At 52.7% G+C, this 16642-nt stretch overlaps 1 protein-coding gene across 2 annotated transcripts in view; it reads left to right on the top strand.

The window, feature by feature from the left end:
- Window positions 1-16642, top strand: part of TEAD4 (TEA domain transcription factor 4) — an 89253-nt gene that overhangs the window by 59226 nt on the left and 13385 nt on the right. The window contains exons 5-9 of one of the 2 annotated variants that reach the window (XM_063639915.1): window positions 219-347; window positions 1352-1395; window positions 1922-1977; window positions 3424-3563; window positions 4632-4805. In XM_063639915.1, coding sequence (XP_063495985.1) covers window positions 219-347; window positions 1352-1395; window positions 1922-1977; window positions 3424-3563; window positions 4632-4805 — 543 coding nt within the window. The remainder of the gene's footprint in view (window positions 1-218; window positions 348-1351; window positions 1396-1921; window positions 1978-3423; window positions 3564-4631; window positions 4806-16642) is intronic. The other variant, XM_063639916.1, reaches the window with a different exon arrangement.

Genomic DNA, 16642 nt, shown 5'->3' with positions numbered 1-16642 from the left:
GTATCATCCCCCTTTGACAGATGAGAAAACTGACCAGAGAAACCAGCTGACTTTCTCAGTTGCAAAACAAGTTAATAGCACGGCAGAGACTTAACGCCTGGTCCCCCAGCTCTGGCCACTGGCAGTGAGACAGCTTCCCCGACCCCAGGGCCAGACCCGCCTGGCCTCAGCCTGACTAGTGACCCTGCTGAGGTCCTCCCTTGCAATGTCTCCCCCAGGACCAGGCAGCCAAGGACAAGGCCCTGCAGAGCATGGCTGCCATGTCGTCTGCACAGATCATCTCCGCCACAGCCTTCCACAGTAGCATGGCCCTCACCCGGGGCCCCGGCCGCCCAGCAGTCTCAGGGGTAAGTGGGCTGCCGAGAGCAGAGGCCAGGCCAGCTCTCTCCTCCTCCCTCCTCCCTGTTCAGAAGAGCCAGAAGCATTGGCCAGCCCAGATTTCTCTCACCTGAGTCCTGTTGGCCAGGGCAGTCAGGGAAGGAGGGAACAAGGACCCAAGAGCCACACACGTCCCAGCTTGGCTGGTGTTGGGACGGCTTCCTTGGGGTCCTCGGCAGTGACTCCCCAGACTTGTCACAAACGGGAAGGGGGAGCTTCCAGGAGCTGACCAACTGGTAGCTCTGCCAAGTTGGCCTAATTTACAGATGAGGAAGCTGAAGCCAAGGGGGCTGAGCTGAAGCCTGAGACCAGCAGGTACCTAGGCAGCTCGTGCCACACAGCCTCATTCCTGCTCTCCTGCCAGGTGGAGAGCTGGTGCCCAAAAACAAACCCCTGGTCAGATTTTAAATTTCCCAGCCACGACCATGTTGGCCACACTCTCAGAATGATCCAGAAAGGCCCCTTTTCAGAGCTGTCTCCTCACAGGGGCTTTCTTGGCTCCAGGGACTAAATGAGTCTTCAAGGCACCTGCAGCACCGCTCTAGGCATGTGGGGAAGGGGCAGTGCCAGGCCACAGCATTTTTCAAAGTGTGTCCCAGAGAGCACTAGTCCATCTGCATGTTAAACAGATAGGACACAGTGGTTCTGTGGGCAAGTTTGGGACCCTTGGCATTAAGTGGGTTCTTGGCAGTGGGACTTTTCTGAGCCTTAGGGGTCTGCACTGTGACTCTGTGGGGGGTTGCTCTGTGCTGGGTGCTTTTCCCATGGAGCCCCTCATCCACAGGGCCTGAGAGCCCCCTGAAACACTCTGGGGGTGCTGCTGTGGCCTGTCAGCATTCACTAGCTAGGTTCGGGCTCTGGCTCCAGTCTCTCCTCCCAGTGGAGGCCCTGCCCGTTCCCACCCCCACCCCCACGCCACAGGGCCCCGGGTGCACCTGGGGCCATGCTGATTCCATGCCTTTTGCCTCCTCAGTTTTGGCAAGGAGCTTTGCCAGGCCAAGCCGGAACATCCCATGAGTGAGTATGGCCTGGTTTCTGCTGCCAGTTGCTCCCTGAACTGAACTTGAACCCATAAACTCATGGCATTGAGCCTGGGCCCCAGGGTGTGCTGGGGCCGCTGCTGGGGTTGGCCTTTCAGGGTGGCTTTGAGCTCAGGGATTGGGCTCTCCTACTCTCAGCCATCACTGGACTCATCTGTGATGTCCACACCCTAGGGTGGTATTTGCCAAAACTCCAATCTGTCCAGGGTATAGGCAGGTCCAGAGCTGGGGTCCCCCAGGGGAAGGGGCTGGGAAGCAGACCTCTGGCTGGCCTGGGGGGAAGAGAGGGAGGGGTGGATTTCTTCATTAGACACACTGTGTCTGTGGACCCGCCACGAAACCCAAGGGAGTCGGCAGGGACGGGAGTAGGAGGCCAAGGCCCATCAGGACCACTGAAATCCAGACCACCAGGACCTCCCACACAGAGACCACTGGACCCAGTGCAGGCATCCGGGGCGGCGGCCTGCCCGAGGCTGACACCTCTCCTCTTCTCTCTCCCGCAGTGTGAAGCCTTTCTCTCAGCAAACCTATGCTGTCCAGCCTCCGCTGCCTCTGCCAGGTGGGTGGGCGCTGCGTGGCTCCCTTGCCATTGCAGCCGTGTGGCTCCTGCCTCTGGGTCCAGGCTCCCGGCAGCCGAGCGCCTGCCTGTCCCTCTTAGATGCTGCCCCGTCATGCACTCCGACCACACATCCTGGCCCCTGGCCACACCCCATTCCTTGTCCCCAGCACGCACACCTCAGCCGTGTGCCAAAGCCCTTCATGCCCCTCGGGTTGCCTTGCTCCTGTCCCCTCCCAGCTGTGCTCAGGGCTTGTGGGGCACATGCAGTTCCAAGGGCAGTGCCTGTGCCCTGGCGGCTGCCCCACTTGGCCGGCCTTGTTACTTCAGTGTGCCTCGCACACCTGGCTCCTGGGAGGGCCGAGGGGTGTCTAGGTCACCAGGCTGGGGCCCCTCCCGAGAAGAGGGACCGTTGTGGGAGAAGACCTGGTGGGGGCAGCCAGCTGTGCTGACAGGAGCCCCCACCCCGCCCTCTCACCGACAGGCTCTGCTCTGTCCTCGCCTCTTTCTCGGGAGGGGCCCTCACCACCTCCCACTCTGTAGGACAAGACCAGCTCCTCACCCTTAAACTGCCCTTTCTGGTGTGGAGTCTGCCTGCCCGGCCCCTTGGCTTTTCCTGCCACCAAGAGCAGCCCTGCTACCTCCTGTCCCCCAGGTCCTGAAGGCTGCTTTCTCTCGTTCACACATCAAAACAAAGTCACAGTGTCAGGTCCCGTCCGCCCTCTGTCTCATGCCAGTCTTCTGTCCACGCTGACCCTGCCTTCACTCCAGGCCTGCTGGCTTTTGCCTGCATTCCTGCAGCAGCCTCTTCACCGGCTCGCTGTCCCGTCTCACCTCCTCTTGTCACCCTGTCACTCACCAGAGCTTCAGTCTCACGGTGTTGCTTCCAGGTTTATGGTGCCTTCCTGGCCCCCTGGTGCCTTCAGGACATGATCTAAATTACGGTGGGGCTGGAGTAGGTTCATCTGTTAGCAACGCTGGATCGAGAGCCTCTTCTGGGCCAGGTCCTGTTCTGAGAGCTGGGGAGACAGGAAACGTCCCCGTGTCTCCGGGATGATGCCATATTGTAATAGTTGATTCATCTGGTTATTTCCCTGACTGGAACAGAAGTTTCTCAAAGGCAAGAACTTAACAGTGCCTATTCTGGAAGCCTCTCGGTCCTGCAGGGCCCCAGCTGTCCTCCAGAATCCAGTCTTGCTCGGCGGTTCCATGCAGGGTCCTGAGTGGCCTGAGTTGTACCAGGCGAGCACCTCCCCACCAGGGCAGCTCCGGGATGCCCTGGCCCGAGCCTTGCACTTCCTCCACCACCTCCGCTAGGAGGTCCGTTTAGGGAGACAGGCGGTCCCCCAGTCAGCACGGGTCTGTCTGAGGAGGCCTGGGGTCCTTGCAGAGGGTGTGGGCAGAGGGTGTCCATGACTAGGTTCCACGTGCCTCTCTCACTTTGTGCAGGGTTTGAGTCTCCTGCAGCGCCTGCCCCATCGCCCTCTGCGCCCCCGGCACCCCCATGGCAGGGCCGCAGCGTGGCCAGCTCCAAGCTCTGGATGTTGGAGTTCTCTGCCTTCCTGGAGCAGCAGCAGGACCCGGACACGGTAGGTTCTGGCCTCCGCCTGGCCGACTCCCTGGCCACCCCCTCTGCCTCTGTTTCTGCTTCCGGCACTCTTGCCCCACTCCATGCTGGGGCTTCATTCAAGTTCCCTGTTCCTTTCCGATCTTCCCTTCCGTCCTTCCCCCCACTCCTTTCCTCCTTCGCGTCCCCCCTCTTCCCTCTTTCCCTCCTCCCTGACTTCCTTTCCGTGTCCCAGTGCCCAGTCAGCCTCCCGCTCCTCCCTCTCTGTCCTGTCTTCCTCCTCCTCTCCTAACCCAACAGACCCTTAGTCCAAGGTTGCTCTGGTCCCAGCCCCACCCCTACACTGTCCCAGCCTTTCTGTGGCTCTGAGAGGCGGGCAGCAAGCTGAGGAGTCTCCTGTGTCTGCTCCATATCCTACGGGATACCAGCCTGTCCCCTTCGGTGTCCAGTGTCCTGGGTGACCAGCGTCACCTGCAGAGGTCAGAGGAGGACCTGAAGGAGGCCAAGGTGACAGGATGCCAGGGCCCTTCTCACTCTGACATCTTCAAACTTCTTTTTTTTTTTTTTTTTCTTGAGACAGAGCCTCGCTCTGTCACCCCGGCTGGGAGTGCAGTGGCGTGATCTCAGCTTACTGCAACCTCCACCTCCTGAGTTCAAGCGAGTCTCCCACCTTAGCCTCCTGAGTAGCTGGGATTACAGGTGCCCGCCAGCACACCTGGCTAATTTTTTTATTTTTAGTAGAGACTGGGTTTCACCATGTTGGCCAGGCTGGTCTTGAACTCCTGGCCTCAAGTGATCCACCCACCTCGGCCTCCCAAAGTGCTGGGATTACAGGTGTGACCCACTACGCCCAGCTCAAACTTCTTTTTAGCTGAGGAATCCATGAACCAAATAGACCTTTACTTAGAAGTCCAGGATGTAAAACAAAAGGAGTAGACTTTTTACCATCTCCATTTTAATCGTGGGGAAACCATGGCCCAGAAAGGCCAAGCGGCTTACGCCAGGTCACGTGGTGGGCGCGCAGAGCCAGGGTTGTCTGTCTGACCGTCTGGCCTGTGCTCCATCTCCCTCAGACCCACTCTCTCCACAGTACAACAAGCACCTGTTCGTGCACATTGGCCAGTCCAGCCCAAGCTATAGCGACCCCTACCTCGAAGCCGTGGACATCCGCCAGATCTATGACAAATTCCCGGAGAAAAAGGGTGGACTCAAGGATCTCTTCGAACGGGGACCTTCCAATGCCTTTTTTCTTGTGAAGTTCTGGGTAAGCCTGTGATAAACTCTTCCTTCCTGCCACCAGTGCATCCGCGGTAGTGAGAATGGGGCGAGAGTGCCCAGAGCGTGCCCTTGCCACGGTAGAAACTTGGGGAGGTGGCACCAGTGAGAAGGGGAGAGTAAGCCCAACATGGCTATAGGGTGGTCTGAGCTGAGCCGAGGAGCGGGGCGGTGATCCCAGAGAGCTGGCCTAGTCGAATGAGGCCTTGTCTCATGGGTGGTGATGGCAGCTAAGCCTGGCTAGCAGTGAAGCCCTCAGGAGGTGAGGAGGTGTAGTTCCAGAAAAAGACAAAGGGGACCCTACGGGGATGAGAGAAGACAGGATGAGGAGTGCCCTTGTCACCCAGGTCTTTGAATGACAAGTCCTGCATGGGTTTCTGGGCCTGGAGCTGGTCCTTCAGTACTCATGTCCAAGGCATGTTGGGCTGAACAGAGCTTGGAGAAGGGGAGGGAAGTGTTGGATAGGTCACCCAGCCGACTCTGCTCCAGGGCAAGGCCACCCAGAAGAAACACCCACCCAGCTTCTCAGATAGCTCAGCCCATAGACTTGGCCTCTGCTGCCCTCCCACCTCACCCCTGGGCAGGTATTTTATGGGTAGAACCTCCTCCATTAAAACGTCTTGTCTGAGGCCAGGAGGTACAGTAGCTGCTCTGGGAGCTTAGCTTCCTGGGGGCCCAGTATGTGCAGAAAAGGGGTGCGAGGAGAGAGTCAGACAAATAAGTGCTAATGAAGCCAGCGGTGAGGAAGGGCAGGAAATCAGGCTCTGTGACTGAGGTTTCGAATATTCTCAGGACATGGGCTGAGGCTTGGGGGGCTCTGCCCGCATTCCTCTTCCCCACTCCCCTTCAGCAATCTTCACACTGTTTTCAATGCTTCTTGTGCAGAGATTCTTACCGTTTATTTGCTCCCAGACCATTTGCATAATCTGAAAGCTTTACTTTTCCTAGAAAGAGACATATTCACACCAAAGTTTATACAGACGTTCAGAGGGCTTGCTGGCTTCCGGTGAGCAGCCCCCAGCCCGGCTCTCATCCACAGCTGAACTTGGGGACAGGCTGTCTCCAGAAGGGGCAAGTGTTGGAACTGAGACCTAGGGCCCCTGACCTTTAAGACCCTTAGCGTTTGCGCTCTGCTAGCAGAATGGAAGTTGGACCCCGGCCTGACGGATGGGCACATCTATTGGCAGAGATGGGAAAGGCTGTTGCAGCCTGGGAGTGCATGAGTAGTAAAAGCAGAAGGAAGTGGGCTCTGGAGTGAAGTTGAAGCCGTAGGTAAAGGTATGAAAGAGGGAGCCGGGCGCGGTGGCTCATGCCTGTAATCCCAGCACTTTGGGAGGCCGAGGCGGGCGGATCACAAGGTCAGGAGATCGAGACCATCCTGGCTAACACGGTGAAACTCCGTCTCTACTAAAAATACAAAAAATTAGCTGGGCGAGGTGGCGGGTGCCTGTAGTCCCAGCTACGCAGGAGGCTGAGGCAGGAGAATGGCGTGAACCCCGGGGGGCGGAGCCTGCAGTGAGCCGAGATCGCACTGCTGCACTCCAGCCTGGGTGAAAGGGCAAGACTCCGTCTCAAAAAAAAAAAAAAGAAAGAGGGAATAAGAGGAGACAGCTAGGAAAGTTAGTTAGATTCTTGAAGGTCTTGATCATACTAAAGTTTGAATTTTAACCTGTTCTGGAATGAAAAATAAGTAATATTTTATTTTACTTGGTCTTCTTTTTAAATCAATGCATGTTCATGGTTAAAATGTTAATTAATACCAGGAGGCTTGGGCCGGGCGCGGTGGCTCACGCTTGTAATCCCAGCACTTTGGGAGGCCGAGGCGGGCGGATCACGAGGTCAGGAGATCGAGACCACGGTGAAACCCCGTCTCTACTAAAAATACAAAAAATTAGCCGGGCGTGGTGGCGGGCGCCTGTAGTCCCAGCTACTTGGAGAGGCTGAGGCAGGAGAATGGCGTGAACCCGGGAGGCGGAGCTTGCAGTGAGCCGAGATCGCGCCACTGCACTCCAGCCTGGGCGACAGAGCGAGACTCCGTCTCAAAAAAAAAAAAAAAAAAAAAAATACCAGGAGGCTCATTTAACGAAAGAGAATGAAGGGCCAGGTGCGGTGGCTCATGCCTGTAATCCCAGCACTTTGGGAGGCTGAGGCGGGTGGATCACGAGGCCAGGAGTTCAAGAACAGCTTGACCAACGTGGTGAAACCCCATCTCTACTTAAAAAAAAAAAAAATTAGCCGGGCGTGGTGGCGCACGCCTGTAATACCAGCTACTCAGGAGGCTGAGGCAGGAGAATCGCTTGAACCTGGGAGGCGGAGGTTGCAGTGAGCCGAGATCGTGCCACTGCACTCCAGCCTGGGCAGCAGAGCGAAACTCTGTCTCAAAAAAAAAAAAAAAAAAAAAAAAAAAAAGAATGAAAAGCATCATATTCTTGTCCTACTCCTCCCCACACCCAAATCCCAATCCCCAAAGGTAGTCACTGCAAATTTCAGCTGTTTATTTTGGGCTTTATCTCTTAAGTTTTAAGTAATATGCTTATATTGCTATATCTCTATGTCAGGATTAAGACCTTATATTTTCATTCCATTATGGTAGAAAAAATTAGCTGTTACTTTTCCCCCTCATCATCCCAATGTAATAATATCCAATAAGTTATTTAATTTAGTAAAAGTCATAAAATGTTCACTTTTTTTTTTTTTTTTTTTCGAGATAGAGTCTCGCTTTGCTGCCCAGGCTGGAGGTGCAGTGGCGCAATCTCGGCTCACTGCAAGCTCCACCTCCCAGGTTCATGCCATTCTCCTGCCTCAGCCTCCTGAGTACCTGGGACTACAGGCACCTGCCACCATGCCTGGCTAATTTTTTGTATTTTTTTAGTAGAGACGGGGTTTCACCATGTTAGCCAGGATGGTCTGAATCTCCTGACCTCATGATCTGCCCGCCTCGGCCTCCCAAAGTAATGTTCACATTTTTTGACAATGTAGATTGAACACCAAAGAGCCAAGAACGGGCTGGGTATGGTGGTGCATCCCTGTGATCCCAGCACTTTGGGAGCCCAATGAGGGCAGATTACTTGAGTTTAAGACCAGCCTGGGCAACATGATGACACCCAGTCTATACAAAAAGTAGCTGGGCGTGGTGGCGTATGCCTGCGGTCTCAGCTACTTGGGAGGCTGAGGTAGGAGGATTGCTTGAGCCTGGGAGGCAGAGGTTGCAGTGAGCCAAAATTGCACCATTGCATTCCAGCCGGGTGACAGAGCAAGACCCTGCCTCAAAACAAAAAAACAAAAAACAAAACAAAAGTACAAAGAGTCAAGAAGGGTATTATGATTACATTTTTACCTCTTGTACAACTTTTTTTTCCTGCAAATAAATGGCTTTTGCACTTGCATATTTTTAATAAGCCTATTTTACTTAAAATTTTACAAATTGCTCCATCAGAACCACCATATAAAATTTAAAAAAATTTTCCCCAAATATTCAAAACCGTTAGATAATTTATCCATTTCTCCTTTCTCCTGGAGATCTTCCTCCTGGCTGCCTCTGTTCTGCTCCAGTTTGAACGTGTTATTCTTTTTTTTTTTTCTTTTTTTGAGACAGAGTCTCGTTCTGTCGCCCAGGCTGGAGTGTAGTGGCGCGATCTTGGCTCACTACAACCTCTGCCTCCCGGGTTCAAGCAATTCCCCTGCCTCAGCCTTCCAAGTAGCTGGGATTACTGGCACCCGCCATCATGCCTGGCTAATTTTTGTCTTTTTGTAGAGACAGGGTTTCACCATGTTGGCCAGGATGGTCTTGAACTCCTGACCTCAGGTGATCTGCCCCCCTCCGCCTCCCAGTGCTGGGATTACAGCTGTGAGCCACTGCGCCCGGCCTGAGCGTGTTATTCTCTAGGCTTGCCCTACAGTTGTCATCCTGAGCCTGCCCTATATTGATACAATTTCCTAGCTCTTGCATTTCTCTCTTTATGGGTATAACCCCTTCATTTTGCGGGAACACATCCTCTAGTACCTTCTAAGAAAAGATGCATGGTACGTAAATGAGCTTGCTTCTTTGAAATGTCATTATTTTTATTATATCCTTATACTTGACTGGTTGGTATTGGTAGTCTGGGTAAATAATCTAGATCATACATCATTTTCCCTAGAAAATGATGACTTTTTTTTTTTGAGACAGGGTCTTTGTTTTGAGATGGAGTCTCGCTCTGTTGCCCAGGCTGGAGTGCAGTGGCGCAATCTTGGCTTACTGCAACCTCCACCTCGCAGGTTCAGGCAATTCTCATGCCTCACTCACCCTTGCAAGTAGCTGGGATTACAGGCGTGTGCCACCAGGCCTGGCTAATTTTTGTATTTTTAAGAGAGATGGGATTTTTCAGTGTTGGCCAGGCTGGTCTTGAACTCCTGGTCTCAAGTGATCCTCCCGCCTCAGCCTTCCAAAGTGCTGGGATTACAGGTATGAGCTATCGTGCCTGGCCTAGAAATGATTTTCAAGGATCGTTTTTTAATGCATTTGTCATTATCTTCTGACATAAATAGTCTGATAGCATTCTGATTCCCTATCCTTTATTATGTAACTTTTTTTTTTTTCCTCTGGAAGTTGTAATATTTCTTCTTTTTCCCTAATGGCCAGTTTCACATTGCTGAGCTTTGGGATATGTGTTGTTTTACTTCCCAGTGTTGAGCCAGGTACTTGGTGGGTACTTTTTTTTTTTTAAGACAGAGTCTTGCTCTTGCCCAGGCTGGAGTGCAGCAGCGCGATCTCAGCTCACCGCAAGCCCCGCCTCCCGGGTTCACGCCATTCTCCTGCCTCAGCCTCCCGAGTAGCTGGGACTACAGGCGCCCGCCACCGCGCCCGGCTAATTTTTTTGTATTTTTAGTAGAGACGTGGTTTCACTGTGTTAGCCAGGATGGTCTCGATCTCCTGACCTTGTGATCCGCCCGCCTCGGCCTCCCAAAGTGCTGGGATTACAGGCGTTGAGCCACCACGCCCGGCCTTGGTGGGCACTTTTAACTGTGAGATGAGTCTTTCAGTTTTAGGAAATTTACTCGTATTATTTCTTTGATAATTTCTTTCCCTCTGTTTTCTGTTTTCTTTTCCAGGAATCTCTGTTATGATGTTGGAACCCTCTATGATGTTTACCATTTCTTTATTTTCCTGGACTTATCCTGTACGATTTTTACCATTTATTTTCAATCTTGGTCTGTTTTCTTAGAGATTTACTTAATTTTGTCTTCTAACTCTTTTCTGAATTAGTTAAGGTTGTGTCCAAGTGCGTATCACACAGACCCCAAAGAAACAGTGACATAGTTTTTCTTTCACATCAAGGAATTCTGGAGGTAAAGACTGTCCAGGGCTGGCCCAGTGCTCCTGACATCATGAGGGACCTGGCTTCTCTCTATCTGCTGTCCTCAGTGTATGACTTCTGTACTCAGGGTCGTGACTGCTGGAGTTTCAGCCACTGTAGCCATCTTCCAAGCATCAAAAGAAGCCAGTTTAGCTCCCTGTAAGGGTCCTGCCGGGAAGCCCCACACAACACATAATTAGTGGTGTGGCTGCATCTTGCCGTAAGGAACCAGGAAAAGGTACCTTTTTAGTTGGATAAGTTATTGTTCTGAATAAAGTCGGAGCTCTAATACTGTAGAAGAAGCTGCATACAGCCTTTTGTGGATGTATCTTAGTTCAGTTGAGGGCATTTTGTTTTTTCTGGGTAGTTTATAAAGTGTGCATCCTACAGTTCAGGGTGACTTAGATTAATGGAATACAGCAGCATCTCTGCCACACCTTCTGTTGAATATTTAATGTTGGCTCTGACATTTTAATTTTCCAGTGCTCCTTTTTGTTCTGTGATTGCATCAAGATGTTTGATGGATGTAGTTTTTCTCTTCTTTTTCTTAAAGGTATGAAGTGAGCGTTATTTCTTAAGTTTTCTCCTGTTCCTAACCCTCCCCACACCCACGCCCAGACTAAGTATTGCTGTATTGCCCAGGCTGGAGTGCAGTGGTGTGATCTCGGCTCACTGCAACCTCCGCCTCCCTGTTTGAGCAATTCTCCTGCCTCAGCCTCCCAAGTAGCTGGGATTACAGGTGCCCACCACCACGCTTGGCTACTTTTTGTATTTTTAGTAGAGAGAAGGGGATTCGCTATGTTGGCCAGGCTGGTCTCGAACTCCTGACCTCAAGTGATCGATTTACAGGTGTGAGCCACCACACCCCCAGCCTCCTGCTCCTTTCTTTGTTTTTGTTTCTGTTTAATTCCGTTTTTTTGTCTGTTTTGGTCCTTGTCTTTCCAGCTGGAGGGTTTTCTTTGGTGTCTTTAGTTCTTAGCTGCCTGTCTGTATTTTTTTTTTTTTTTTTTTTTTTTGAGACGGAGTCTTGCTGTTTCTCCCAGGCCAGAGTGCAGTGGCGTGATCTCGGCTCACTGCAAGCTCCGCCTCCCTGCCAGCTCCGCCTGCCGGGTTCATGCCATTCTCCTGCCTCAGCCTCCCGAGTAGCTGGGACTACAGGCGGCCGCCACCACGCCCGGCTAATTTTTTGTATTTTCTTTAGTAGAGACGGGGTTTCACTGTGTTAGCCAGGATGGTCTCGATCTCCTGACCTCGTGATCCGCCCGCCTCGGCCTCCCAAAGTGCTGGAATTACAGGCGTGAGCCACCGCGCCCAGCATCTGTCTGTATTTTTTTAACAGCTTTCTTGCAATGTAATTAACTTACCGTACGGTTCACCTACTTAAAACATACAGGCCAGGCACAGTGGCTCACACCTTAATCCCAGCAGTTTGGGAGGCCAAAGCAGACAGATTGCTTGAGCCCAGGAGTTTGAGACCAGCCTGGGCACATGACAAAAACCTGTCTCTACAAAAATAATACAAAAATCAGTCAGGCGTGATGGCATGTGCCAGTAACCCCTACACTTTGGGAGGACGAGGCAGGTGGATTGCTTGAGTCCATGAGTTGGGGACCAGCTTGGCCAACATGGCAAAACCCCATCTCTCCTAAAAATACCAAAATTAGCCGGGCATGGTGGTGCGTGCCTGTAATCCAAGCTACTCAGGAGGCTGAGATGGGAAGATCCCTTGAGCCTGGGAGGCGGAGGCTGCAGTAAGCTGAAATCACGCCACTGCACTGCAGCCTGGGTGACAGAGCAAGATCCTGTCTCAAAAAATAAAGTATACAATTCAGAGTTTTTAAGTATATTCACAAAGTTGTGCAACCATCACCACAATGAATTTTAGAACATTTTCGTCATCTCGAAAATAAGCCCTGTTCCCTTTAGCTGTCACTCCCCACTCCCAACCCCCAGCCCTGTGCAATAATCTACTTTCTGTCTTTGAAGCTTTGCCTATTCTGGACATTTTGTATAAATGGGTTTATAGAGGATGTGGTCTTTTGTGACTGGCTTCTTGAACTTGGCATCATGTTCTCAAGGTTCAACTATGTTTTAGCGTGCACGTTCCTTTTTATGGCCAAATAGTTCCTCGTATGGAGAGTCCACACTGTTTATCCATTCGTCAGTTCATGGGCATTTGGGTTGTCTCCTCCTCTTGGCTGTTAGGAGTAGTGCTGCTGTGAACATTATGTACCAGTGTTTGTGTGGACATTCATTTTCATTTCCATTTGCTTACGTGTGGAATTACTGGGTCATATGGCAGCTCTCTTTAACTTACTGCGGCACTCCCAAGAGTCTTCCGAAGTGGCTGCCCCGTTTTCTATTCCCACCTGCAGGGTATGAGGGTCCTATTTTCTTTTTTTTTTTTTTTTTTGAGACGGAGTCTGGCTCTGTCGCCCAGGCTGGAGTGCGGTGGCGCGATCTCGGCTCACTGCAAGCTCCATCTCCCGGGTTCACGCCATTCTCCTGCCTCAGCCTCCCAAGTAGCTGGGACTTTAGGCGCCTGCCACCATGCCCAGCTAATTTTTTCGTATTTTTAGTAGAGACAGGGTTTCACCATGTTAGCCAGGATGGTCTCGATCTCCTGACCTCATGATCCACCCTCCTCGGCCTCCCAAAGTGCTGGGATTACAGGCGTGAGCCACCATGCCCGGCCCAATTTTTTATTTTTATTTAAATTTTTTATAGAGGATCTCACTATGTTGCCCAGGCTGGCCTTGAACTCCTGGCCTCAAGTGATCCTCCTGCCTCAGCTTTCCAAAGTGCTGGGATTACAGGTGTGAGCCACTGTGCCTGGCCCCTTTTCACATTCCTAATAGTGTCCTTTGATGCACAGATGTTTTTAATGTTGATGATGTCCAGTTCATCAAGTTTTTCTTTTGTTATTTGTTCTGGTTATATTTAGTAGTGACTGGGAGCTCTTTGTGCAAGGTAGGACTTGTCATCTGGTGGTTTCACTTTAAGATGATTGGGCTGGGGAGCTAGCTGTTTTATTGGGGAAACCAATAAATATATGTGTTTACTGGATTTTTTTTTCCCCCTGAGGTGATTTAGTTTCTCCAGAGACAATTCATTTAATTTCCCTGGAAGGGACATACTCGGTCACAGGTGTTCTGGTAGTGGGATAAAGAGTCGGGGGTAGGGGCCCTAACCGTTTCTTTTTTTTTTTTTTTTGAGACGGAGTCTCACTCTGTCGCCCAGGCTGGAGTGCAGTGGCGCAATCTCGGCTCACTGCAAGCTCCGCCTCCCGGGTTCACGCCATTCTCCTGCCTCAGCCTCTCCGAGTAGCTGGGACTACAGGCACCCCCCACCACGCCCGGCTAATTTTTTGTATTTTTAGTAGAGACGGGGTTTCACCATGGTCTCGATCTCCTGACCTCGTGATCCGCCCGCCTCGGCCTCCCAAAGTGCTGGGATTACAAGCGTGAGCCACCGTGCCCAGCCGGCCCTGACCGTTTCTGATGCTGGCTTTCACTTAACTCTCCTGTTCTTACTGCCTCTCTTCCCTCTCTTTTGAATAAGGCCCGTGTCCCTGAGACCCGTTGCCCTCCTGTTTTAATTTCCGAAGATGGTCACCCTTTGGACTTCTTTAAAAAAGTTTTGTTTGTTTGTTTGTTTTTTAATTTTTAATTTCGTAGAGACAGGGTCTTGCTATGTTGCCCAGACTGGTTTTAAACTCCTGGGCTTAAGCCATCCTCCTGCCTCAGCCTCCCAAAGTAATGGGATTACGGGCGGGAGCCACCACATCCCGCCGACCGTTTGATCTTCTGCCGATGCATGGGAGGGGTGGGCCTGGGGGCTGGACCATCCAGTGTACAGACTTTTCGTCAGTTCCTGGGGTCAAATCCTGTTCCCTCCAGCTCCGAGCCACACAGCTCAGCTTCTTATCTGTCTCCCTGAAGATATTGGTAGGTTGCAACTCTTTTTGCTTTCTCTACCCCGTGGAATCCAGTCTGGTCCTAATCAGCTTTGAGTCTCCAAAGCTTGCCCAGCTCTCTTATCAGCTGGTCTCTTTGTTTTCTATATCTTTGTGGTGCTGCACATTGTTTAAAGTTTCTTGCCATTATCCTTCTAGCTGGGTCTCTGGAAGGGGAAAAAATAAACTGGGGTAGTCAGTCTCCCGCCTTTAGCCAGGTCAGGTGTCCAGGATGCTGGGTGTGGCCTGTGTGCCACTCTGAAGGGGTCGGCAGTCGCTGTTTGGAGTGCTGGGCTGAGAAGGCTCTAGAGGGGAGGAGTGCTGGGTGGACGGTCACGGCCACGTGCGTAGCCAGGGAAATATTTGTCAGCCCTTCTCCTTAAGTGATGAGGAGTCATTTAAGGTTTTCGAACAGGGCAGGACGTGGCCAGAGTTGTGCTTAGTTGGATAACTCCGGCACCCAGACTGGAAGCAGGTGTGAGACTCCTGCAGTGGAGACCAGGCGAGACGCATGCACCTTCTGAGGACCTCGGCCGAGAGGCTGGCTTCAGGGTGTGGCGTGGGAGGCAGGATGCTGTCCACTTTTTCTCAGGAGGGGCTGAAATCATCTCCCAGTCTCCCTTCCAGCCCTGGTTGTGGGAATTGGAACCTGTACAGCTGGCAGTGGTGCTTCACAACCCTGCTGTGAGTCTGAGGGGGCCCCCAGCCCCCTGGAGAAGGCTTCACCCTTGCTTGAGCACTCACCCCTTCCGGCCTGTCCAGCCTCAGCCCTGACTCAGGGGAAGGAGCTTAGGCGAGCTGATGTGTGACTCTTTCCCGGCATGGCTCAGGACCCTGGGGGTATAGCTGGGGTCAGAGGGGAGACCCAATTGGCAGTGGCAGGAAGCACTCATGGGAGTACTACCTTGGAGCGGGAGGTGGCATGTCCGGGACCCTCTTGCACTAGCTCCTGCCTTTAGCTGTTGGTAATATTCTGTGTTCTTCTTGCCACCCTCCAGATGAGGACCATCCTAGGTCTCTTATTTCACAAGTAGGGGAAACTGAGGCATGGAGTAAGCCAGGGCCTGGCCCTGAGTCCCCCAGCCAGGGTGACCTCTGTCCTGTGGGCACTCCTGTTGGATACATGCTGTGAGATAGATGGGCCCAGACAGACTGAGAGAGATGACAGCTGCACTATTCTCACCACGTTACATATAGTAACACGTCCGGTCCTCACCACAGCCAAGACTGTTGATAACCTCATCCGCAGAGGGGAAACTGAGGTACAGACAGGTAAAATCACCTGCCAAAGGTTGCCCAGTTCGTAGTACCAGACCCATGCCAGACCATGGATCCGTACCTGAGCAGCCTGACCCCAGGGTGTGTGCTTGGAGCCACCATACTCAACAGTCCTCCTCGCGAAGTCCCTGGCTGCCCTCCATGCAGGGTCCTGGAGCTTCTCCTGCTCCCACTGGAGAAAGCTCTGAATGGTCTAAAACAGATCCCCAGCCCCCTGAGGAACAGCAGGCAGTGGCAGCGTGGGGAGAGCAGACTCAGCTCTGTGCAGTCAGTGTAGAGCCAGGCTCTTGGGCTTCTTGCGTCTTCTCCACCTCAGATATCCCTTCCAGAAAATAGGGCAGTGGCCCTGCATGGAGACTAAGGTTGCCAGGGAGGAAGGAGGACCTAGAAGGTACCTTTCCAAACTTGGTAGTGGCCCGTGTCCTCTCTTTCCTTCTGACTCTTAGGGGAGTTTGGAGGTGGGGGTTGATGGGAGAAGAGAGGGTTGGGACAGCTGGTGCCAAGGACATGGGATTCAGCAGGTTCCCTTGTGGACTGTGTGCTCCCGCCATGTGCTGTGCGGACCCAGCGCGGCCCTCAGCTTCCAGGAGCTCACGCTCTGGATGGGAGGATCCAGCACGAGTCTCAGGGTCGTGGGGCAGGAGCCGCTGGACAGGGGAGTGTGGTGTGCCCACCAGCAAGGCCCTTCTGGTGTGTCATGGCAGGGCACGGTGGGCAGCAGTTGGCCCCAGCTGGGGGAGAGTCTCAGTTCTACCACTTGAGAACTGTGTCCTGGGCAAATCTTGGCTTCTGTGTGCCTCTGCTTCTTTGTGGGAATAGTTAGCAGTTTGATCTTGGGGACCTGCCAGGGGCTGTGTTGCTGAAGACCCCGTGTGTCTGGCTGGCTGGTACTAAGTGGGGGGCTATGACCTACCCTTGCCCCACCCCTTGCCTGAGCCCTCTGAGTGCCAGCGGCCTGGGCAGGGTGAGGACGGGTGAAATCAGAGACGAGGGAGCGCCGGAGGTCAGGGCACCTTGGCGGTCATCTGCTCCCTCCTCCGCATGTGTGAGGCGGGCAGAGGCACCAGAGGAAGACACATATGTGACAGGGAAAGGTAAATGTTCGTGTTTGCTGACAGTGAGACTTTGCGTCAATTGTGGGTCCTCACAGGCTGCTCCGACTCTCCCAGCATCGGGAAGCTCCTGTCTTCTGCTCCCTGGACTGGTCCCGCCTTCCCCCGCCATCAGCTGGTGTGAACTTGGCCACACACAATTAGG

The sequence above is a fragment of the Symphalangus syndactylus genome, chromosome 5 (genome assembly GCF_028878055.3).
Source record: "Symphalangus syndactylus isolate Jambi chromosome 5, NHGRI_mSymSyn1-v2.1_pri, whole genome shotgun sequence".
NCBI lineage: Eukaryota > Metazoa > Chordata > Mammalia > Primates > Hylobatidae > Symphalangus > Symphalangus syndactylus.
Note: the sequence above shows the minus strand (reverse complement) of the source record. Positions and strands in the feature narration are given on the sequence as shown.